The following is a 15,862-nucleotide window of genomic DNA, read 5'->3' on the forward strand; positions in this document are numbered from 1 at the left end:
AAGGGCACAGAATACCATTTTGGGTCACTCACCTCTCTATTCCTCTATTCACTTGGAGAAGACTCCTGCATGGAAAACATCATGCGACTGACAAATGCTTCTCCTAGCACTGCTTAACAGTAACCAAATTCCAGGCCTGCTTTTGTGCGTGGTCATCTTGGAAAGGTGGAGTTTTTTGTAACCACTCCTGTTCAAAGAGCATTACATTTCTTTGCCTCCATGTCTTAAACGTGTGTATATTCTTCTCTCTGGTCTTGTTTACTTCCCCTAGCTGCCCTCATCTCCTGCTGTTTCCCAGAGGCATTGAACAGATGCAGTAAGCAGTTTCACTGCCTTACTATGGTAGGTGTTATACTACAAGTTTATGTTCTTCAGCTGCAATTATTCATTCAGAGGAGGGAGAAGCATGAATTAGTCAATCATATGAATTAGCTAGATCCAAACCACTATGTTGTAATACAGTGTGGAGGTACAGATCAGTGGCCAGATTCTGGTTCCTGTATGCTGGGTAGTCTCTGACACAACAACTACTACCACCCACTTCAGATGGTTTCCTCATCTGACTGACCATAGCTTCTTTTGGAAGTCTGCCTCTGAAATCTCCACAGTTTGCATTTTTTGTCACTCAGTTCGGGGGGTAAAAAAAAAAAAAAATTGAAGACGAATGCTCTCGATTTCCTCCAGGAGGTGATTTTAGTAATTGATCTGCAGCTCTGTTGTTTATGAGGCAGCCCAGTTTAGAATCATAGAATCATAGAATCATAGAATGGTTTGGGTTGGAAGGGACCTTAAAGATCATCTAGTTCCAACCCCCCTGCCATGGGCAGGGACACCTTGCACTAGACTAGGTTGCTCAAAGCCACATCCAACCTGGCCTTGAAGACATCCAGGGATGGGGCATCCACAACATCTCTGGGCAACCTGTTCCACTGCCTCACCACCCTCTCTGTGAAGAATTTGGACAGTCCCCAATACCCTGTTGTAGTGAATAGGCATGTTGTAGTCAAGAAATTCCTTATGAAGAAAGGCACCTTTTCCTGAAAGTAAATCAGACCTGAGTCCCAGGAGCAACGACAGGAGACCATTAGGACTTGGAAAACTTGCCTGTCTTAAATGCTTCCCCAAGGCAAGCATCCCACTTGTTTCTCTGACATTTCCTATTGGCACCTATGAGACCATAACCTTTACTGACACATTTTGAAGTGATGCAAATGCTAACTTTCCACCTTGTTTTCTGACTCTCAGGGAACACCAGCTGAAAAAAGAATAATGGAAAATTGTACAGACACAAATACTAACTCCACTTGCACAGAAATTCCCTACAAAGACAGCAAGACACTTCTGGTTGCTGTTTACAGCATCGTTTTTGCCATAGGCCTTCCAGCAAATTGCTTAACTTCCCTGCTTACGTATGTACAAATCCGAAGGAATAAAGTCATTGCCATCTACATTTTCAGTTTATCGCTGTGTGAGCTTATGTATTTAAGTACCTTGCCCCTCTGGATTATCTATGTGCAAAATGATCACCAGTGGAATATGGGCATAAAGGCTTGCAGAGTAACAGGATTCATCTTTTTCTGCAACATATACATCAGCATTCTGCTTTTGTGCTGCATTTCTGTGGATCGTTACGTGGCGCTGATATATGCTCTGGAATCAAGAGGGAGAAGAGGACAGAAAAAGGCAATCATAATAGTGTGTTTCCTCTTTGCTGTGGTTGGATTAATCCACACTCCAGTATTTTACATGGAAGATAATCCGGAACATAGCAATAAGACCTGCTTTGAGACTTTGCCTCTTGACATAAAATTGGCTTCTTTCAGCTTTGCCAGATTCCTATTTGGATTTGTCATACCTTTCACAATCCTCATTTTCACAAACTACAAGATTTTCCAAAGTACAAAAACCAGCAGCAGCTTGAATTGTCACCAAAAAGCCAAAGTGAAGTACCTAGCTATCACCATTATCGTCATTTTCCTGATCTGCTTTGCTCCCTACCATGTGGTGCTCCTAATACGATCCATATACTTTATGCTTCATCAAAACTGCTCATGTCCATTTGAAAAAGACATATATTCGGTTTTTACAGTGTTTCTGTGTTTAGCCACTGCAAACAGTATTGCCGATCCAATCATTTATGTGCTGGTTAGTGAAAATGTCAGAAAAGATTTTTATAGGAATCTGAGAAGATGGAGACTGAACTCATCCAGGATGAATTCATTCGTGAATCACAAGTCTGACAGCATGAAACTGAAAGTGTCAAAAGAGTCTCAGGAAGGAGGGCTCAGAGAAGAAAACAAAGAAATACCAGATCCGTCTGACATACAGAAGACCTGTACTACTGGCGAAGACCAAAAAGGTGGCAGTTAGCTGCCGACACAGATAAGAAGCTCCCAGCACCAGCGGCGGGCCGCAGACTGCAGCACACAAGTACTTACATGCTGACATCCGTCAGAGGTTTTGCCATGGTGCGTGGGCCACCAACTCCTTCAGGACACTACAGGAGAGATGCTTCTTTTTTCTGTTCAGCCCCTGCAATAAAGTTTGTCCACCAGTATCACTAGTGAAAGTATTGCCTTGCTAAGGACATGTGGAATAAACTAAGTAATTTCCTTTGACTCAAACTGAAATCTTAAAAGCTTGGTTTTTGGACTGGCTCTTTTCGTCATATGAATACAGAACCAGTTTTATCTTCTGAGATGAACAGAAGTAATCCCTGCTGAGGAGAACAATGCCCATTCTTATGGCCGAATTTTTTTAGTTCCTGAGAAGGTACATGTTCAGATTCTCATACACATATTCTGTTGTTAACGTTTGTGGTTAACCAGTGGAAAATATTAAAAACGGGGAAGTCTTTCAACCAGAGCCTTGAAAATGTTCCTAATACTTCAGTATGCAGCTTTATCTACCTTGCACATTCTTGGGAGAGCTAGAAGGCAAAACAGTGCCCTGATAACACAGACCAACAGTACTTCTACTGGATCACTCATCCTGCACTGTCGTGAAATTCTTAAAATGTGCAATTCTGATGTTGGACACTTTACAGGTACTAAATTTTACTTGTTTTGGAGTTAAACCCAGAATGCTCTGAAGTATATAGAAAATGTATACATTTCTGAGCGATGCAGTGGACTGGTTTTATGCTGCCTCCGAACATTTGTGGAACTGGTGTTCCATGTCTGACAAAGCTAACACTTCCCTTTCGGTACCGACCCGGCGGTTAGTGTGCAGGAGGCTGTACAAGAGTCAAGTGCCTTACTGACAAGGAAGGGCTGGCAGCACGGAGAACACAGCCCCGTCTCCCCCAGGTGGGAACTCCCTCGGACACGCTGGTGGTGCACACACGAGACTATGCTGGGGCAGATTTTGTTGTTGCTGTTGCCACTTTTGCTATGAATAAATTGTTGATGGCAGTTTCCTGTGCCTTCAAATCAGAAATTAAGAAATAAGAATGATAAAATATGTCTAAACAGCTTCTTTATATTTTTATGTGATCAAGGTAAAACAAAGATCGTGAATCGTTTGGATCTTTATTTGTCTACAAGTCGTAAAATGTTTCACAATGGCATTCTGTTTCATCTGTAATGTTGTATTTCTGCAGTATTTTTAAACTGTTATTAATGTTCACATTTCTGAATTGAACAAACATCATCCAGTGTTAATGTGAATACAATACTTGTTCATGTTTTCAAATTGTCATAGGCATTTCTGTATATTATGCTTTATTCTTGTACACTTTTTCAAAGGAACTTTGTGCCAAAATGACATTTCCTCAAGTTATTGTATTTATGACATATTTAATTTTTGTGTTATTTAATGACTCCTCTAGCATCTATCTATTAAATGCTTGTGTTCTTTAAAGTAATTCACATAACTGAATTGAACAGGAGATTGTTTAGTAGAAAAAAGTGAAATTCTGCTGTGATGCTAATTAAGGAACTGTGGTTTTCTATTTTCACATGCTTCTCAGAGATCAAACTCTCTAAGGTATCAAGAAAAGACCTGCAAAGTGCTGAATATCTGTAACTTTGCTGAAAATCAAACTTTCCATTACTAAAAAACCAGCAGCAGGCATTGCTCATAACAGCCCCAGTCAGCCAGAACACTGTTGATTAATCTCTGAAGAAGCATATGCAAACTGCCCCAACCTCAAGATTTTCATAGTTTAAATGTAAAACTCTGATTAATGATATCAGTGAATTTAGAAGAAACCAAAGATACAGACTTTTGAACTGACTGAAATGGATGCAAATTAGGTATTCACATCTATGAATTTTGAAATCTCTGTAATGCTTTTTCTCTGATAAAAAGGGAGTGTCTTCAGAGCAACCAGTATTGGAGCCCAGTGCTGTAGGTGCAGGGGGGTTGGGGGGGTGGGGGGAGGGACTAGCAGCATGCAGTGCAACATGTGTAGTTCTTTTGCTTTGCCTAATTTACATGCTGTTCTATATTGCTATGCATCTTCTTTTAATGAAATCTTTGGAGCTTCTTTGTTCAGATGCACTCTGAAATAAAAGCCTTAGGGGTGACAAAGCCCTGTGCAGCCTGATCTAATGTTGAAGATAACCTAGATGATTTCCACAGTGCTTTCTAAACTACAATATCCTGTGACAGATTACTGAAGGGATTAAGGGCCAGGTACCAAGCAATGTATCTACATGGGAAAACTGCAAATCCTGACTTCTTTGGATAAACAGAAAAGCAGCTTTACATCTGAGTGAGGACATGAAGAAGTGCTATTTCCATGTGTTAGAACATCCCATCAGATAAACCGACTGTTTCTCCCGTGATAAATGGAAGCATGCAACCTCTTTTGTCACACAGTGACTGTGCCAGACGGCAAAGCAGGGGTCTGAGCGCTGGGACACTTGCTAGAGACACAGCAAAGGACACTACTCAGGTCACAGTCACACAGACCAGTCTCACAGCGGTCAAGGTTGGAAGTGACCTCTAGAGACCATCTAGTCCGACCCCCCTGCCAGAGCAGGATCACCCGAAGTAGCTCACACAGGAACAAGTCCAGGCAGCTTTGGAAAGTCTCCAGGGCAGGAGACTCCACCGCCTCTCTGGGCAGCCTGTTCCAGGGCTCTGTCACTCTCACAGTGAAGAAGGGTTTCCTCATGGTCAGGTTGAACCTTCTGTTTTCCCGTTTATGGCCATTGCCCCAGTCCTATCACTGGACACCACTGAGAAGAGCCTGGCCCCATCCTCCTGACACCCACCCTTTAGGTATTGATAAGCACTGATAAGATCACCCCTCAGCCTCCTCTTCTCCAAGCTAAACAGACCACAGGTCTGAAGGGTGGATCGACTGGGGATCTTTCCATCCCTTCCTCCTGCAGGGACAGTACCCATGAGCCTGCAGAGACTGCTTGGTGCTGTGAAGAAAGGTTCACCTACTACATCAGATCTGCAGTTCTCAGCCCAGCTATTTGGATCTGTCCCTCAACTTCTTCAACTAAGCTTAAGCTACAAGATGGCCTGGGGAGACTACAGAACCAAACCCAAGACGTGCTTCCCAAATTGATCTTTAGACAGCCAAGTCTCCATATGTATGACTCAGCGCATCTAAGTCACTCACCAGTGTCAGTGGGGTGAGATTTGAAAATTTCATTCTGTTTTGTGTTCAGTTTTTACTCAGGTGTAACTCCCATAATTTGACTTAAAGAAGGTGGGCTACTTCATAAATAAAACATGACTTTATTTTTACATGTGTCTTAGACATTCACGACGTGCCTGGGAGATAAGTAGATTGCTGGTTATTTTAGGTATGACTCTGAAGCATGAAGTGAATAATTTCTGGCTCTGAACTAGAGCTGGCCAAACTAGTTTTTGCAGACAATATATATGATTGGTTTTGTTTACTCAGCAATTTTATTTCTAAATACCATATTTTTTAAGTCATTGTTTGTGGTAACTCACTTATAAAACTCTATTCCTGTCTAAGAAATGCTTTCATGTCCACTATTAATTTTTACTTCAAAAGGAGATTGCATCAAAGAGAGGCAATCAGGTTTTGGTATGCAGGGAAACATACAGGTGGCAGCATCCCCAAAAGCTGGATCTCCCAGCATGTCTTCTGCAACCAGTGTGTAGAGACGTGGACACTTTCCAGTCCTCACCATCTCTTCCAGTGCCTCCCGAGGTGGCTTGCACCCCACTTTCCCCTGCACAATCAACCTTTGTACAGGAGAGGGCGCTTCTGATGCTCTGTGTGCTCCAGGGTTGCCGCCCGGCCGCAGGACACGCAACCATGTGAACCATAGAAAGAGAAATCTGTTATCCCAAAGTAAATTAATACTAATATCCTGGTAGGAAAGAGTAGGACTCTCAATTCATTATGTCTCACCGTTGTAATTCAGATCACTCACAACTTCTAGGGGTTTACTCTTTCACTCCGTCCTGTAATGCTCAGAGATAAAGAAGCAAAAACCAGCCTTGCAGACAGATGGAAAGTCTGCCGAGGAGAGATGATAAGCTATGTGGTAAAAATTCACAGAACATGACATGAATATTGTCTACACGAGCAACCTCAAAATCAGCCTTCTCAGTAGGCCATGAAACGATCCGTCCTGTTCGGCAGCCTCAACCTGTGACAGGGCCCGCACAGTTCAGCCCACGATCACAAAGCACCCCCTGTATGTTCAAAGGTCTGTCTTGAAACATCTTCTTGAGGGAGATGAAGAATCAAAGAGAAGAGAGATACTGTGGGAAAAGTGTGTTGTACAATGTACAAAGTCCTGAAAAGCCTTGTAAAACCTAAAGTCACAGATGTTTTGAGCAAGTATGCAAATACCTGAAAGCTACTTAGAAATGCATCAGTCTGTATCACAGTTCCCTATCTGTAAAATGGGACACTTCTTCCCTTGAGCAATGTCTGTCTTCTCGGTCTTGTCTTCCTGCAAGCCCTTGCAGGAGATACTAGAAAGAGCAAGCAGGTGTGTCATATGCACATACAGAACTTACTGCAACGGAGCAGTGAACAGCGTGGAGGCAAATGTGAGGTACTAAAGCACAAATTCTAGTAAGTCAGCACTTTCAGGGTCAGATTTCTTTATTGCTTCTATTTAAGCTGGAGAATAAGAAAAAATAAATGCAGACTTTCATTTCAGCTTTGGGTCTCCATCTGATAACGTGGGCACTAGACCCTTGGGGACTTCACTGGGATTTTTCCTCACTGGGATATTTTGTCTTTTGGAGGTGTTTTGCTGCTTCCAAAGGGTAAGAGTAACACCAATCCAGAGAGTTGACTTCCAGGCTGGAAACACCCAGGGCCAAGTGCTCACAAGGCTTGTAGCACCTCTCTGGGTACAGGACTGAAAACAATTGGTAATGCTAATAGCATTTGCTGTTGCAACTTATGTACACATTAGGCCACTGGTAATAATCTCTGAAATCCTTGGTGGTTTGAGATCTACCCATGTGGACAGTGCCTCCCAAGCTCTTCCCTTCTGGCACAATTTTCGTGGGGTGGGAAGCACTTTCTTGGCACCAGATTTCTAGAAAGGGTCTTTGACAGTGTGAACCTGATATGCTCAAGGAAACAGCACAATAACTTACATACTTGATTAACTGAAGGGTGTTTTTTGCCATTCTTCAATATAGTTGAGAAGACTGGGCCACTAAACTACCAAAACCTACCAAAAACTACCAAATCTACCCACTACAGGTTGTTTTTATTATTGTGTATTTGACATTTATAGGTGACTTAACAGTATGTCAGGTAAAGGACGTAATAAGGTACTACAAAAATGATGTCCTTTTCCATTTAGCTGCATGTGCAGTTCCTGTCTACCCCTAATTCTTTTGTTCAGATCTTTCCTAGACAAAAGAAGGCTTATGAAAATGGAGAGTCCATAGCTTTTGAGGGAATGGTGCACTTAACTGCATCACTTGAAGTAAGAGCTGTGTCCCAAAGATAACAAAAGCACAAGGCTCAAACTAAACTCAGAACTGAATGCGGCAATGTGCAAAAAGGAAGCAAAAAGTACATTGAATAACAAGGAAACTCAGGGGTATGACTGACTTCTTGCTTTCTTGGCTGCTACTGTGGGAATAGCCCATCACCAGAAACAGGAGATTCTAGACAAGCCAAGTACAAACCTGAAGTCCAGGAGCAAGAAAAAGGGAGTGAATGGGGAACTTTGCTTGCACACAGGGGTGTGAAAGAGATACAGAGAGACTGCAGTGCAATAATAGAAAAGATTGATGGAAAACGAAAGCTCAGCAAGAAACTTCAGTACTCCACAAAAGCAGAAATCAAAGGTTTGTGTGATTTTGCAACTGAGCAAGAAGCTTTCCGTAATGAGAGGCTGAGTGGACCCTGCCTGCTTTATTCAAGAATGAGTCACTCCCATTTCTGACCAGAACTGTTCCCCTCTCATAAGAGAGAAGAAGATGGAAACTATATTAAATATGTCTTTCTGTTTTCTTAGCATTCAGTTTCAGACACAAGAACCATTTCTTAGCCAAATTTCAAGATGAGAAATAACACTGTACTAGGAAAATGCCAAGATTTTTTTTTTTCCTCCCCCCCTCTGGAGATACTGAAAACCATTACAAATAAATCAACATGAAGTTAAATTAAAATGGTGAAACCGGCTCTCCTCCGTGAAGGCTGTGGGAAATTGAACGTGAATCTGAACTATTTTTGCTGGCCTATAGTTTCAGTTCATAATAACTTCAAACCGCCAGAACTTGGAGAAATTTTTTTTTTTTAATGTCAAAATGTAGCTTGGACATATTCTTCCGTGACGTAAAACAATATTAATGTATAATCCTGACTTGCCCGTGTTTCAGTATCATATGTCTAACTGACTAGCATGAAGACAAGCTTTTATGAAAGCAACATATCATCAAATATGCAACACATCATTCGACCATGGGTTGTGAGTCTGCCGCCTCTATTCTGAACCACACAGCCGAAGTTTCATTTCAGAAATGATACTGAGAGGTTAATTCGTCTTTTCTGTGCTTCCAGTTTTTGGTCTTGCATAAATTTCTTTGTGTTCTCCAGTGTAATGCAGGCCTTGATCCCTTTTAAATCACGGGATAGTTTTTCCAGGAGTTTGACGTAGTCACAAGAGGGCACCAGACTCTCGCCTATTTCTCCTGCTGGCCATGGTGGACTTTGCAGTGAAAGGAAAAAAAAAAACCAAAACCAAAACCCCACACTAATATGTCTTATATCTCATCAGTTTGTAAGACTTTGTTCTGGTAGGTCAAACAGTCCGTACAGACAGCTGTTGAAGCAGACACAAGATGGGGTTATAATGTTTATCCAGCTATGGCAGAAATGCAATCTTTTTCGAATGGTGGCTACAGATAGGCAGAAAAATGAGAAGTGAAAAACCCAGAACTGAAAACAAGCAAGAAAGATCATGGGGAGACAAAGAGAGTCAATTCCCTTTCACCACACAACAAAAAATGGAGGAGGATGGAACTTGCCAGGATACATACATGATTCCATGGAGAGGATGTAAGTGGCAGGAGGCAAACACACCATCTAAGGCCTTGAGTGAGCATCCCCTGTGGTATCTAAACACCCAGCAAATTCTAAACAACTCTTTCAGGAGCCTGAAGGGGCTACAAGAAAGCTGGGGGGACTTTTGCAAGGGCCTGTAGTGACAGGACAAGGGGTAACGGGTACAAATTGAAAGTGGGGAGGGTTAGATCGGATATCAGGAAGAAGGTCTTCCCAGAGAGGGTGGTGAGGCACTGGGACAGGTTGCCCAGAGAAGCTGTAGATGCCCCATCCCTGGAAGTGTTCAAGGCCGGGCTGGATGAGGCTTTGAGCAACCTGGTCTAGTGGAAGGTGCCCCTGCCCCTGGCAAGGGGGTTGGAACTAGATGGTCTTTAAGGTCCCTTCCAACCCAAACCATCCTGTGATTCTGTGATTCAAGGAGCACAGACAGCCAGTTTAACATGCAGATAAAGCGTTAACTTCTATAGCAGCATATTTCTTTTATGGATGTTTAATTTTATTCTCCTTGCTATTAATGATGGGTCTAAGGAAAAATCACATTTCACTAATGTTGTCAACGGCTTTTTACTGAAGTCTGAACCACTAGTATTAAGTCACTGCGTGAAACTCAGTGTCCTTATTTTTCTACTTTTTTCCCCTGCTTTTCAGTCCCTAACAACTTTAGGACAAACTAAAACATAAACAACTGACCTACATATTCTTAAAAGTTTTGTTAGCTTTAAACGTGCTTTTGAATTATAACTCTCCAGTTTGCCACTACTGCAGAAATTAGTTTCCCACTGGTATTGTAATTTTTAGGGACACAACTCCTTCAAACAGCACAGTGCCTTCCAAAAGGCTGGTTTCAAGAGTAAAACACTGTAATATTCAACGATGCAGAACAGCAAAGGTGCAAGCCTCAAATCTGGCCCAGAAGATCTGAAAGCCACACTCTAATGTATGTTCAAGGATATATGAAAAAGGAATTATTCATTAACGTCTTCAGCTTACAATCGCTTCAGGCTATTTTGTCATTACAGTATCTGCAGTTTTCAAAGGAAGGTAGAGCTGGTGGGGGAAAAAAGATCTTCATATGCACAGCACCAAAGACATTAGTCAGAAACAGCCTGAGTCCCAAGATGAAAATACGGTACTTTGCTTGCTGCAAAGAAAGGAATACCTTGTGTAGTGACAGGCTGCACATGTTTTTTGAGCTTGTGGGTGCTATTTAATAGTAGATGCTTAGTTGCTATAGCAACTGTCATACCCTATGGTATTTATGCTTAGATATGGAACACTTATTTTAAGCAGCACCAGACAACGTGGCATTCAAGTGTCCAAAATGTATGTTTAAAAGAAAACCCCTGTTATGAAGAAAATAGGTGTGTTCCTCTAGCCGCTAGAAAAACTTCATAACGCAACACTTCTGCAACGACAAAACAATCCTGTCCCTTACAAACATAAAACAGAACTACCACGATGATCCAGAAGAGGGCTTAGAAGCCTTAAAATAAAACCCCAAACAACATTCAGCACTTTAAAATCCATCTTTGCTGACTGCTGCTGTATAATCTGGAGACTTTTGCTGTTTGGTACAGTGCACGGTGCTTTGCCAACAGTGCTTTCTAGTGTAGTTTTAGTATCCCGCTAGGTAGGGCTTTGAAAGTCTTAACTCTGCATCTCCTGGGCTTTGTGCCTGCCACAGATGCCCACTACCGACACAAAGACACGTACTGGCGGTTGGCCCCTGCCTGCCGGTGCGCATGCACATGATCTGCGGTTTCATGGAATTTCTCCAGTGTGCTTTGTAGCCCCTTTGGCTTTTGCAGTTTGCCCAATCACCTGCCTGCCACGGGGAACACTTCCTCTGAATTGCCTGGCCACTGTGAATCTTGTCAAAAGCCCTTTTTTATTTTTATTTTGTCATATGCTGGTGGTAAAGGAGCATGAATAAATATTGCAATATGAGGGCACTCTTTCTTTCAGGTCCTTTCCACCATAAGAGGAAACTAATGGTCAGTAACTTCTACAACTGTCTGTGAAGGGTCCTTCACCCAAACAAAACCACTTTAGCCTGGCAGGCTAAAAGAGTTTGCAGACTAGTGCAAGCCTAACAGCTTCCCTGTGTCCTGTTTCCGCCGTATTTCCTGAGGTCAAAACACATTTCATTTTACCAATTTATTATAGATTCCATAAAGTTACTAGCTGATCTGGATAAAAACAATGGTGCTGGTTTTAATGCATAAGGTTTCTTGGTCTGAGCAAGTTCTTTTTAGCTCATTCTTTGCTCACTTCTTAGCTCATGTCATCCCTAATCTCGCTGGCCTCCTAACAGATAGATCAGATACCCACAGCTATAAAACCTAAGGCCTGAGGCTGGTGGCCTGAGGCCAACAGATTTCTGCCTAGGGACAGATTTGCTTTGCCACTGCTGTACTGACAACCCCATACCCTCCCGCCCATCACCCATCAACTACTGCTCTTCAGTTCTTCGCCAGCACAAACACCCAATACAGCCAGCCAATTGTTGCCATATTCAGATGTGTATTAGCTGGTGCATGGATTAGTTGGTGTGATGTGTGCTCTGACTATGCTATTCTCATTTTGGAAGCCACTAACATTTGATGTCAGCATCATTATCATCCAACATCAAGCTACAGTTAGCCCACAAATGTTCACTCACTTACTGTGAACGCTTTGGTTTGTTTTACAGGCACTGGGTGCCCGCTGTTCTTCGCCCAACCCTCTCCTACAGACGCAGAGCAGGGAAGGAGAAGCTTACCCTCACTGAAGGCTGAGCAGAACTCCCAGCCACCTTTGGTGGTCCACACATTAACACGCTACAATGCTACAGTACCATTTTCTCCTGAATTCAGTGCGCTGTGACTGCAGACCGCACGCAGTGAAGTCGTATCCTGTACCTGGCTTATAGAGCCCAGCTGAGCTGTTACACCAGGCTTACTTCTTAGGGAACAGTCACATTTAATTACCCTCTTTAGCCTTTCTTCCATCTGCTCCTGGATTTTTTAGGGTAGCTCTGCTGCAGGAATGTGCATGCCTGCAGAAGCACTCAGGACTGTTTCATAATGCTGCCTATCTCTGAGGTAATCAGAATTTGCCAGGTTGGGCTTAAAGGAAACGGTACATTGTAAGTGGGCCTCCTGCCCTACTCCAGAGCCAAATTAAAAAGACAAATATATCTTAAAAGGCTTTAATGAAACAGTAATTATGAGAGAAACAATACAGACTCAGAGCAAGTCCACATTGCCTTTAGCAGGTAGAGGCAAGCAAGCTCTGTCCCCATTCTGAACCGGTGGGATCACAGCCAGAACTCTTCCAAACCTCAAGCAGCCCTGCCGGTACAGCACAGAGCTAATCTAACACACCCCGTCTCCCAACAAGACTCACTAGCCAGAGCACAGCACTGCACTGACGACAGCTCACAGCTTCCAGCTCAGGGCTTGAGTCATGTCTGGTTGGCTCCAAGCGCCGGCAGCGCAAGCACGCATTTTCCTGCCTCTGCACAGCTGTACTCCGAACTATTCACCCAGCTACACAAACCCCAGGGTCCTCGGACCCGAGACAGAAAACACCGCAGCCACACATGACTGCAGAGTGGAAAACACTTCATTGTCAGCTCCGTGTTGGTGTTGAGACAGGGCTCCGTCCTATCTCGCTGAAACTAGTTGTTTTGAAGCTTAAGCAACCTCCTGACTAGTTTTCCTAACCTCTTTATCTGAGGGCTTGCAAGCCACCGGTTGTGAAACGCTGCAGAAGGCCTCAGACAAACACTGAGTAAGACAGTGCCTGTCAGAGCCCCAGAAACACTCCCTCACTCTCTCGGAGAGACCTTTCCATGGACTAAAAATAATAGCAGTGCAGGGATCCAGTGGAAAGTGAGGAATTTCACTCCGCATCTATTTCTGTTTCTTATTCACCTACATAATCTGCACTAGCCCTTCAAAACTATTAAAGCTATTATTATAATCATTTGTAGTGTGGAAATGTCATGGACTGAGATCTTCTGTGCAGCTTGAAATTGCACAAATAAACTGGAAATTCTGTGGGGTTTTTTTTGGTTGTTTTTTTTTGTCTTTTAAAAGCACCGTTCCAGCCCTGCTCCCAGCCTTTGAGTTCTTATGAATTTCTGCGGTTCTGTAAACACTGTCCAACTCGAAACCAGCCTGCCCATCACTGTCGATGTGCCGAAGTCTGGCCAGCTCAGCAGGGGCTGAGCAGCTCTGAGAATGGAGTAGCAAAGCTCCAGAGGCATCAAGCACAGCCCAGCACAGGCTTGCTCCAGAAGGGAAGGAAGGGAGCTGGGAGGGAGGGAGTAGTGGCTGCCTTCCTACGAGCATGGCACACAGGTCACACCACCCGGTACCAGCCACTGCCAGAGGAAAAGGCCAGCCGGGAGAGCCTCCTTCCTGGGCGAGCAGGCGTGTTGCGGGATGGGCAGAGCTGTGGGGCAGGTGGCACAGCTGGAGCCCGCGTGCACAAGGAGCTCTCACGGATGGGAGCTGGGCCCATCCTTCACCCACACTGAGCACAAGCTACCCACTGCCCAGCCACGGGAAGGGGCTCAGGGTAGCCGCTGCACTCGAGTCACCCCTCCTGCTCTAGGGCAGGGGCTCCAGCTCAAATAAGCCCCAACATGTGCTAAGGATGGAGCTGCACCCACTCAGGGAGGTCGAGGCCATGTCTGCTCCCATTAAACCAGCCCAGTAGCTGTTGTTTTCACAGAAAAGGGGCATCCCATTCACCCCTCTTTGGTGATCACGCTTTTACAAAGGCAGCCGGTGTTTTTAAATCCCCTCAGGACTGCCACACGGCCTGAAGACTCTGCTGAGTGCCCGCAGTGGCCCATCATCCTAGCAGAGATCTGCTGAGCTGGCTTGCATCATTCTCCTCCCCGTCACCCCGCGTTCCTCATTTCATCAGCCGGCAGGTTGCTCTGCAGTGTCTCACCAGGTGCAATGCCTCTCAGTTGTCTAGAAGCTTCGAGTACATACTCTGACTCACCCTTTGATTTAAAAGCCTCCTGCCATTTCTGACCCATTCCCCCACCCCCCTTTTTACTCATTTACTTTCTTCATTTCAGTCTCCCCTGTCAGGTTGCTTTGCAGACATTTCTCTGCAGTCCTGCTCCAGGCTTTGTCTCTGCAACTTCAACTTCGGCATCAGTTCTGCTTTTGCTGGAGGATTATCTCAGCTGTGAAAGCTTCATGGGCTGAGCCAAATTTTTCAATATATAAATATCTAAGAAATGACCAGTTTTTCATCTGTTCTTTTTAACTCTGGTGTTAAAATTTTGTTTACTGAAACCTGTAGTAGGATGAAAACCTATAGCGCGTAGCTAAAATTTGATCATTCTCTTTATCACATTGTAGTTACAATTCCATTAAATTCTTTAGTTATAAAGATTCTTTAGTTATAAAATTCTTTATAACTAAAGAATTTATAAGAGTTAAAACTTTTATAACTAAAATATTCTATTTTAGTCCTATCAGAGATTGTTTGCTTTCTAGTAAATACTTTGGAGGGTATCGTTTTGCATAGGTCTGTCCAGATTTTTCCATTTTGACTTTTCAAGTTTTGTTTCTCACATATGTGAGATATGAGAGTTGTTTTCTCCTGACAATAACCAAATCTTGTCATACCTCGATGATACATGGTTTCTCAGCTTTTGAAAGAAGACAGAGTGCTGAGAACCTTTCACAAATTTTCTTTCAGTGGCTTGATCAGAGACAGTGTGATGTAGTTTTTAAACCATCAGACATCCTCATTTCACTGGAGAATTTATTGAGAGGTGGGGGGAAGAACAACACACCAAAAATGTCAAGATCCTCTCACTGTATCTAAAAGAAAAAAAAGCAGGGGAAGAGGGGACTTGCCTACCTTACTATAGAGATGATGCTATCACTAGGAAGAGTAATACCAGTGAAATCTAGCAGTGATTCTGCAGAGAACAGCACCCACACTGCCTCAAAAGGGAAGTCCAGGGAGGCTCAAAGGCTCTTGCAGGATTTACAGTGGGATTACCTATTTGAATTATTTGCAGTGAAACCAGAAGCAGCCAATGTCAAGCTGACTAGAGCACGAGAACATCTCTCTTTGTGGCACTAAGTTCTGACTCGTATTTTTGCACCATGATGCCTTAAGCACGGTGCAAGAAACTGTAAGAACACCAAGGGGAAATGCTGCACTTTGTAGCCTGTCTTGTCCAAAAAGCTGATCTTGTTTTGCTACGGGAATGTTACTTCCTCGTGCTACATCTCTGTTTTACAGCCTTTCCTACCGAACGTCAACCCAAGCCCAGTTGACACCCGTCTCCCCGGCCCCTCCTTTCTTTATTTTTCTTTCTCCCTCGCCCCCGGGGGCAGAGGAGCCCCCCCTGCC

General features: G+C 43.5%; 1 protein-coding gene across 1 annotated transcript; it reads left to right on the top strand.

Annotated features, from left to right (window-relative positions):
- The first annotated feature begins 1,269 nt into the window (after positions 1 to 1,269).
- GPR132 (G protein-coupled receptor 132) lies at positions 1,270 to 2,370 on the top strand. Its single transcript, XM_010152300.1, has one exon. It carries the CDS (start codon positions 1,270 to 1,272, stop codon positions 2,368 to 2,370), a length of 1,101 nt encoding a protein of 366 aa, XP_010150602.1.
- The last annotated feature ends 13,492 nt before the right edge of the window (positions 2,371 to 15,862 follow it).

This window comes from Eurypyga helias, unplaced genomic scaffold (genome assembly GCF_000690775.1).
Source record: "Eurypyga helias isolate BGI_N326 unplaced genomic scaffold, ASM69077v1 scaffold17075, whole genome shotgun sequence".
Taxonomy (NCBI): domain Eukaryota; kingdom Metazoa; phylum Chordata; class Aves; order Eurypygiformes; family Eurypygidae; genus Eurypyga; species Eurypyga helias.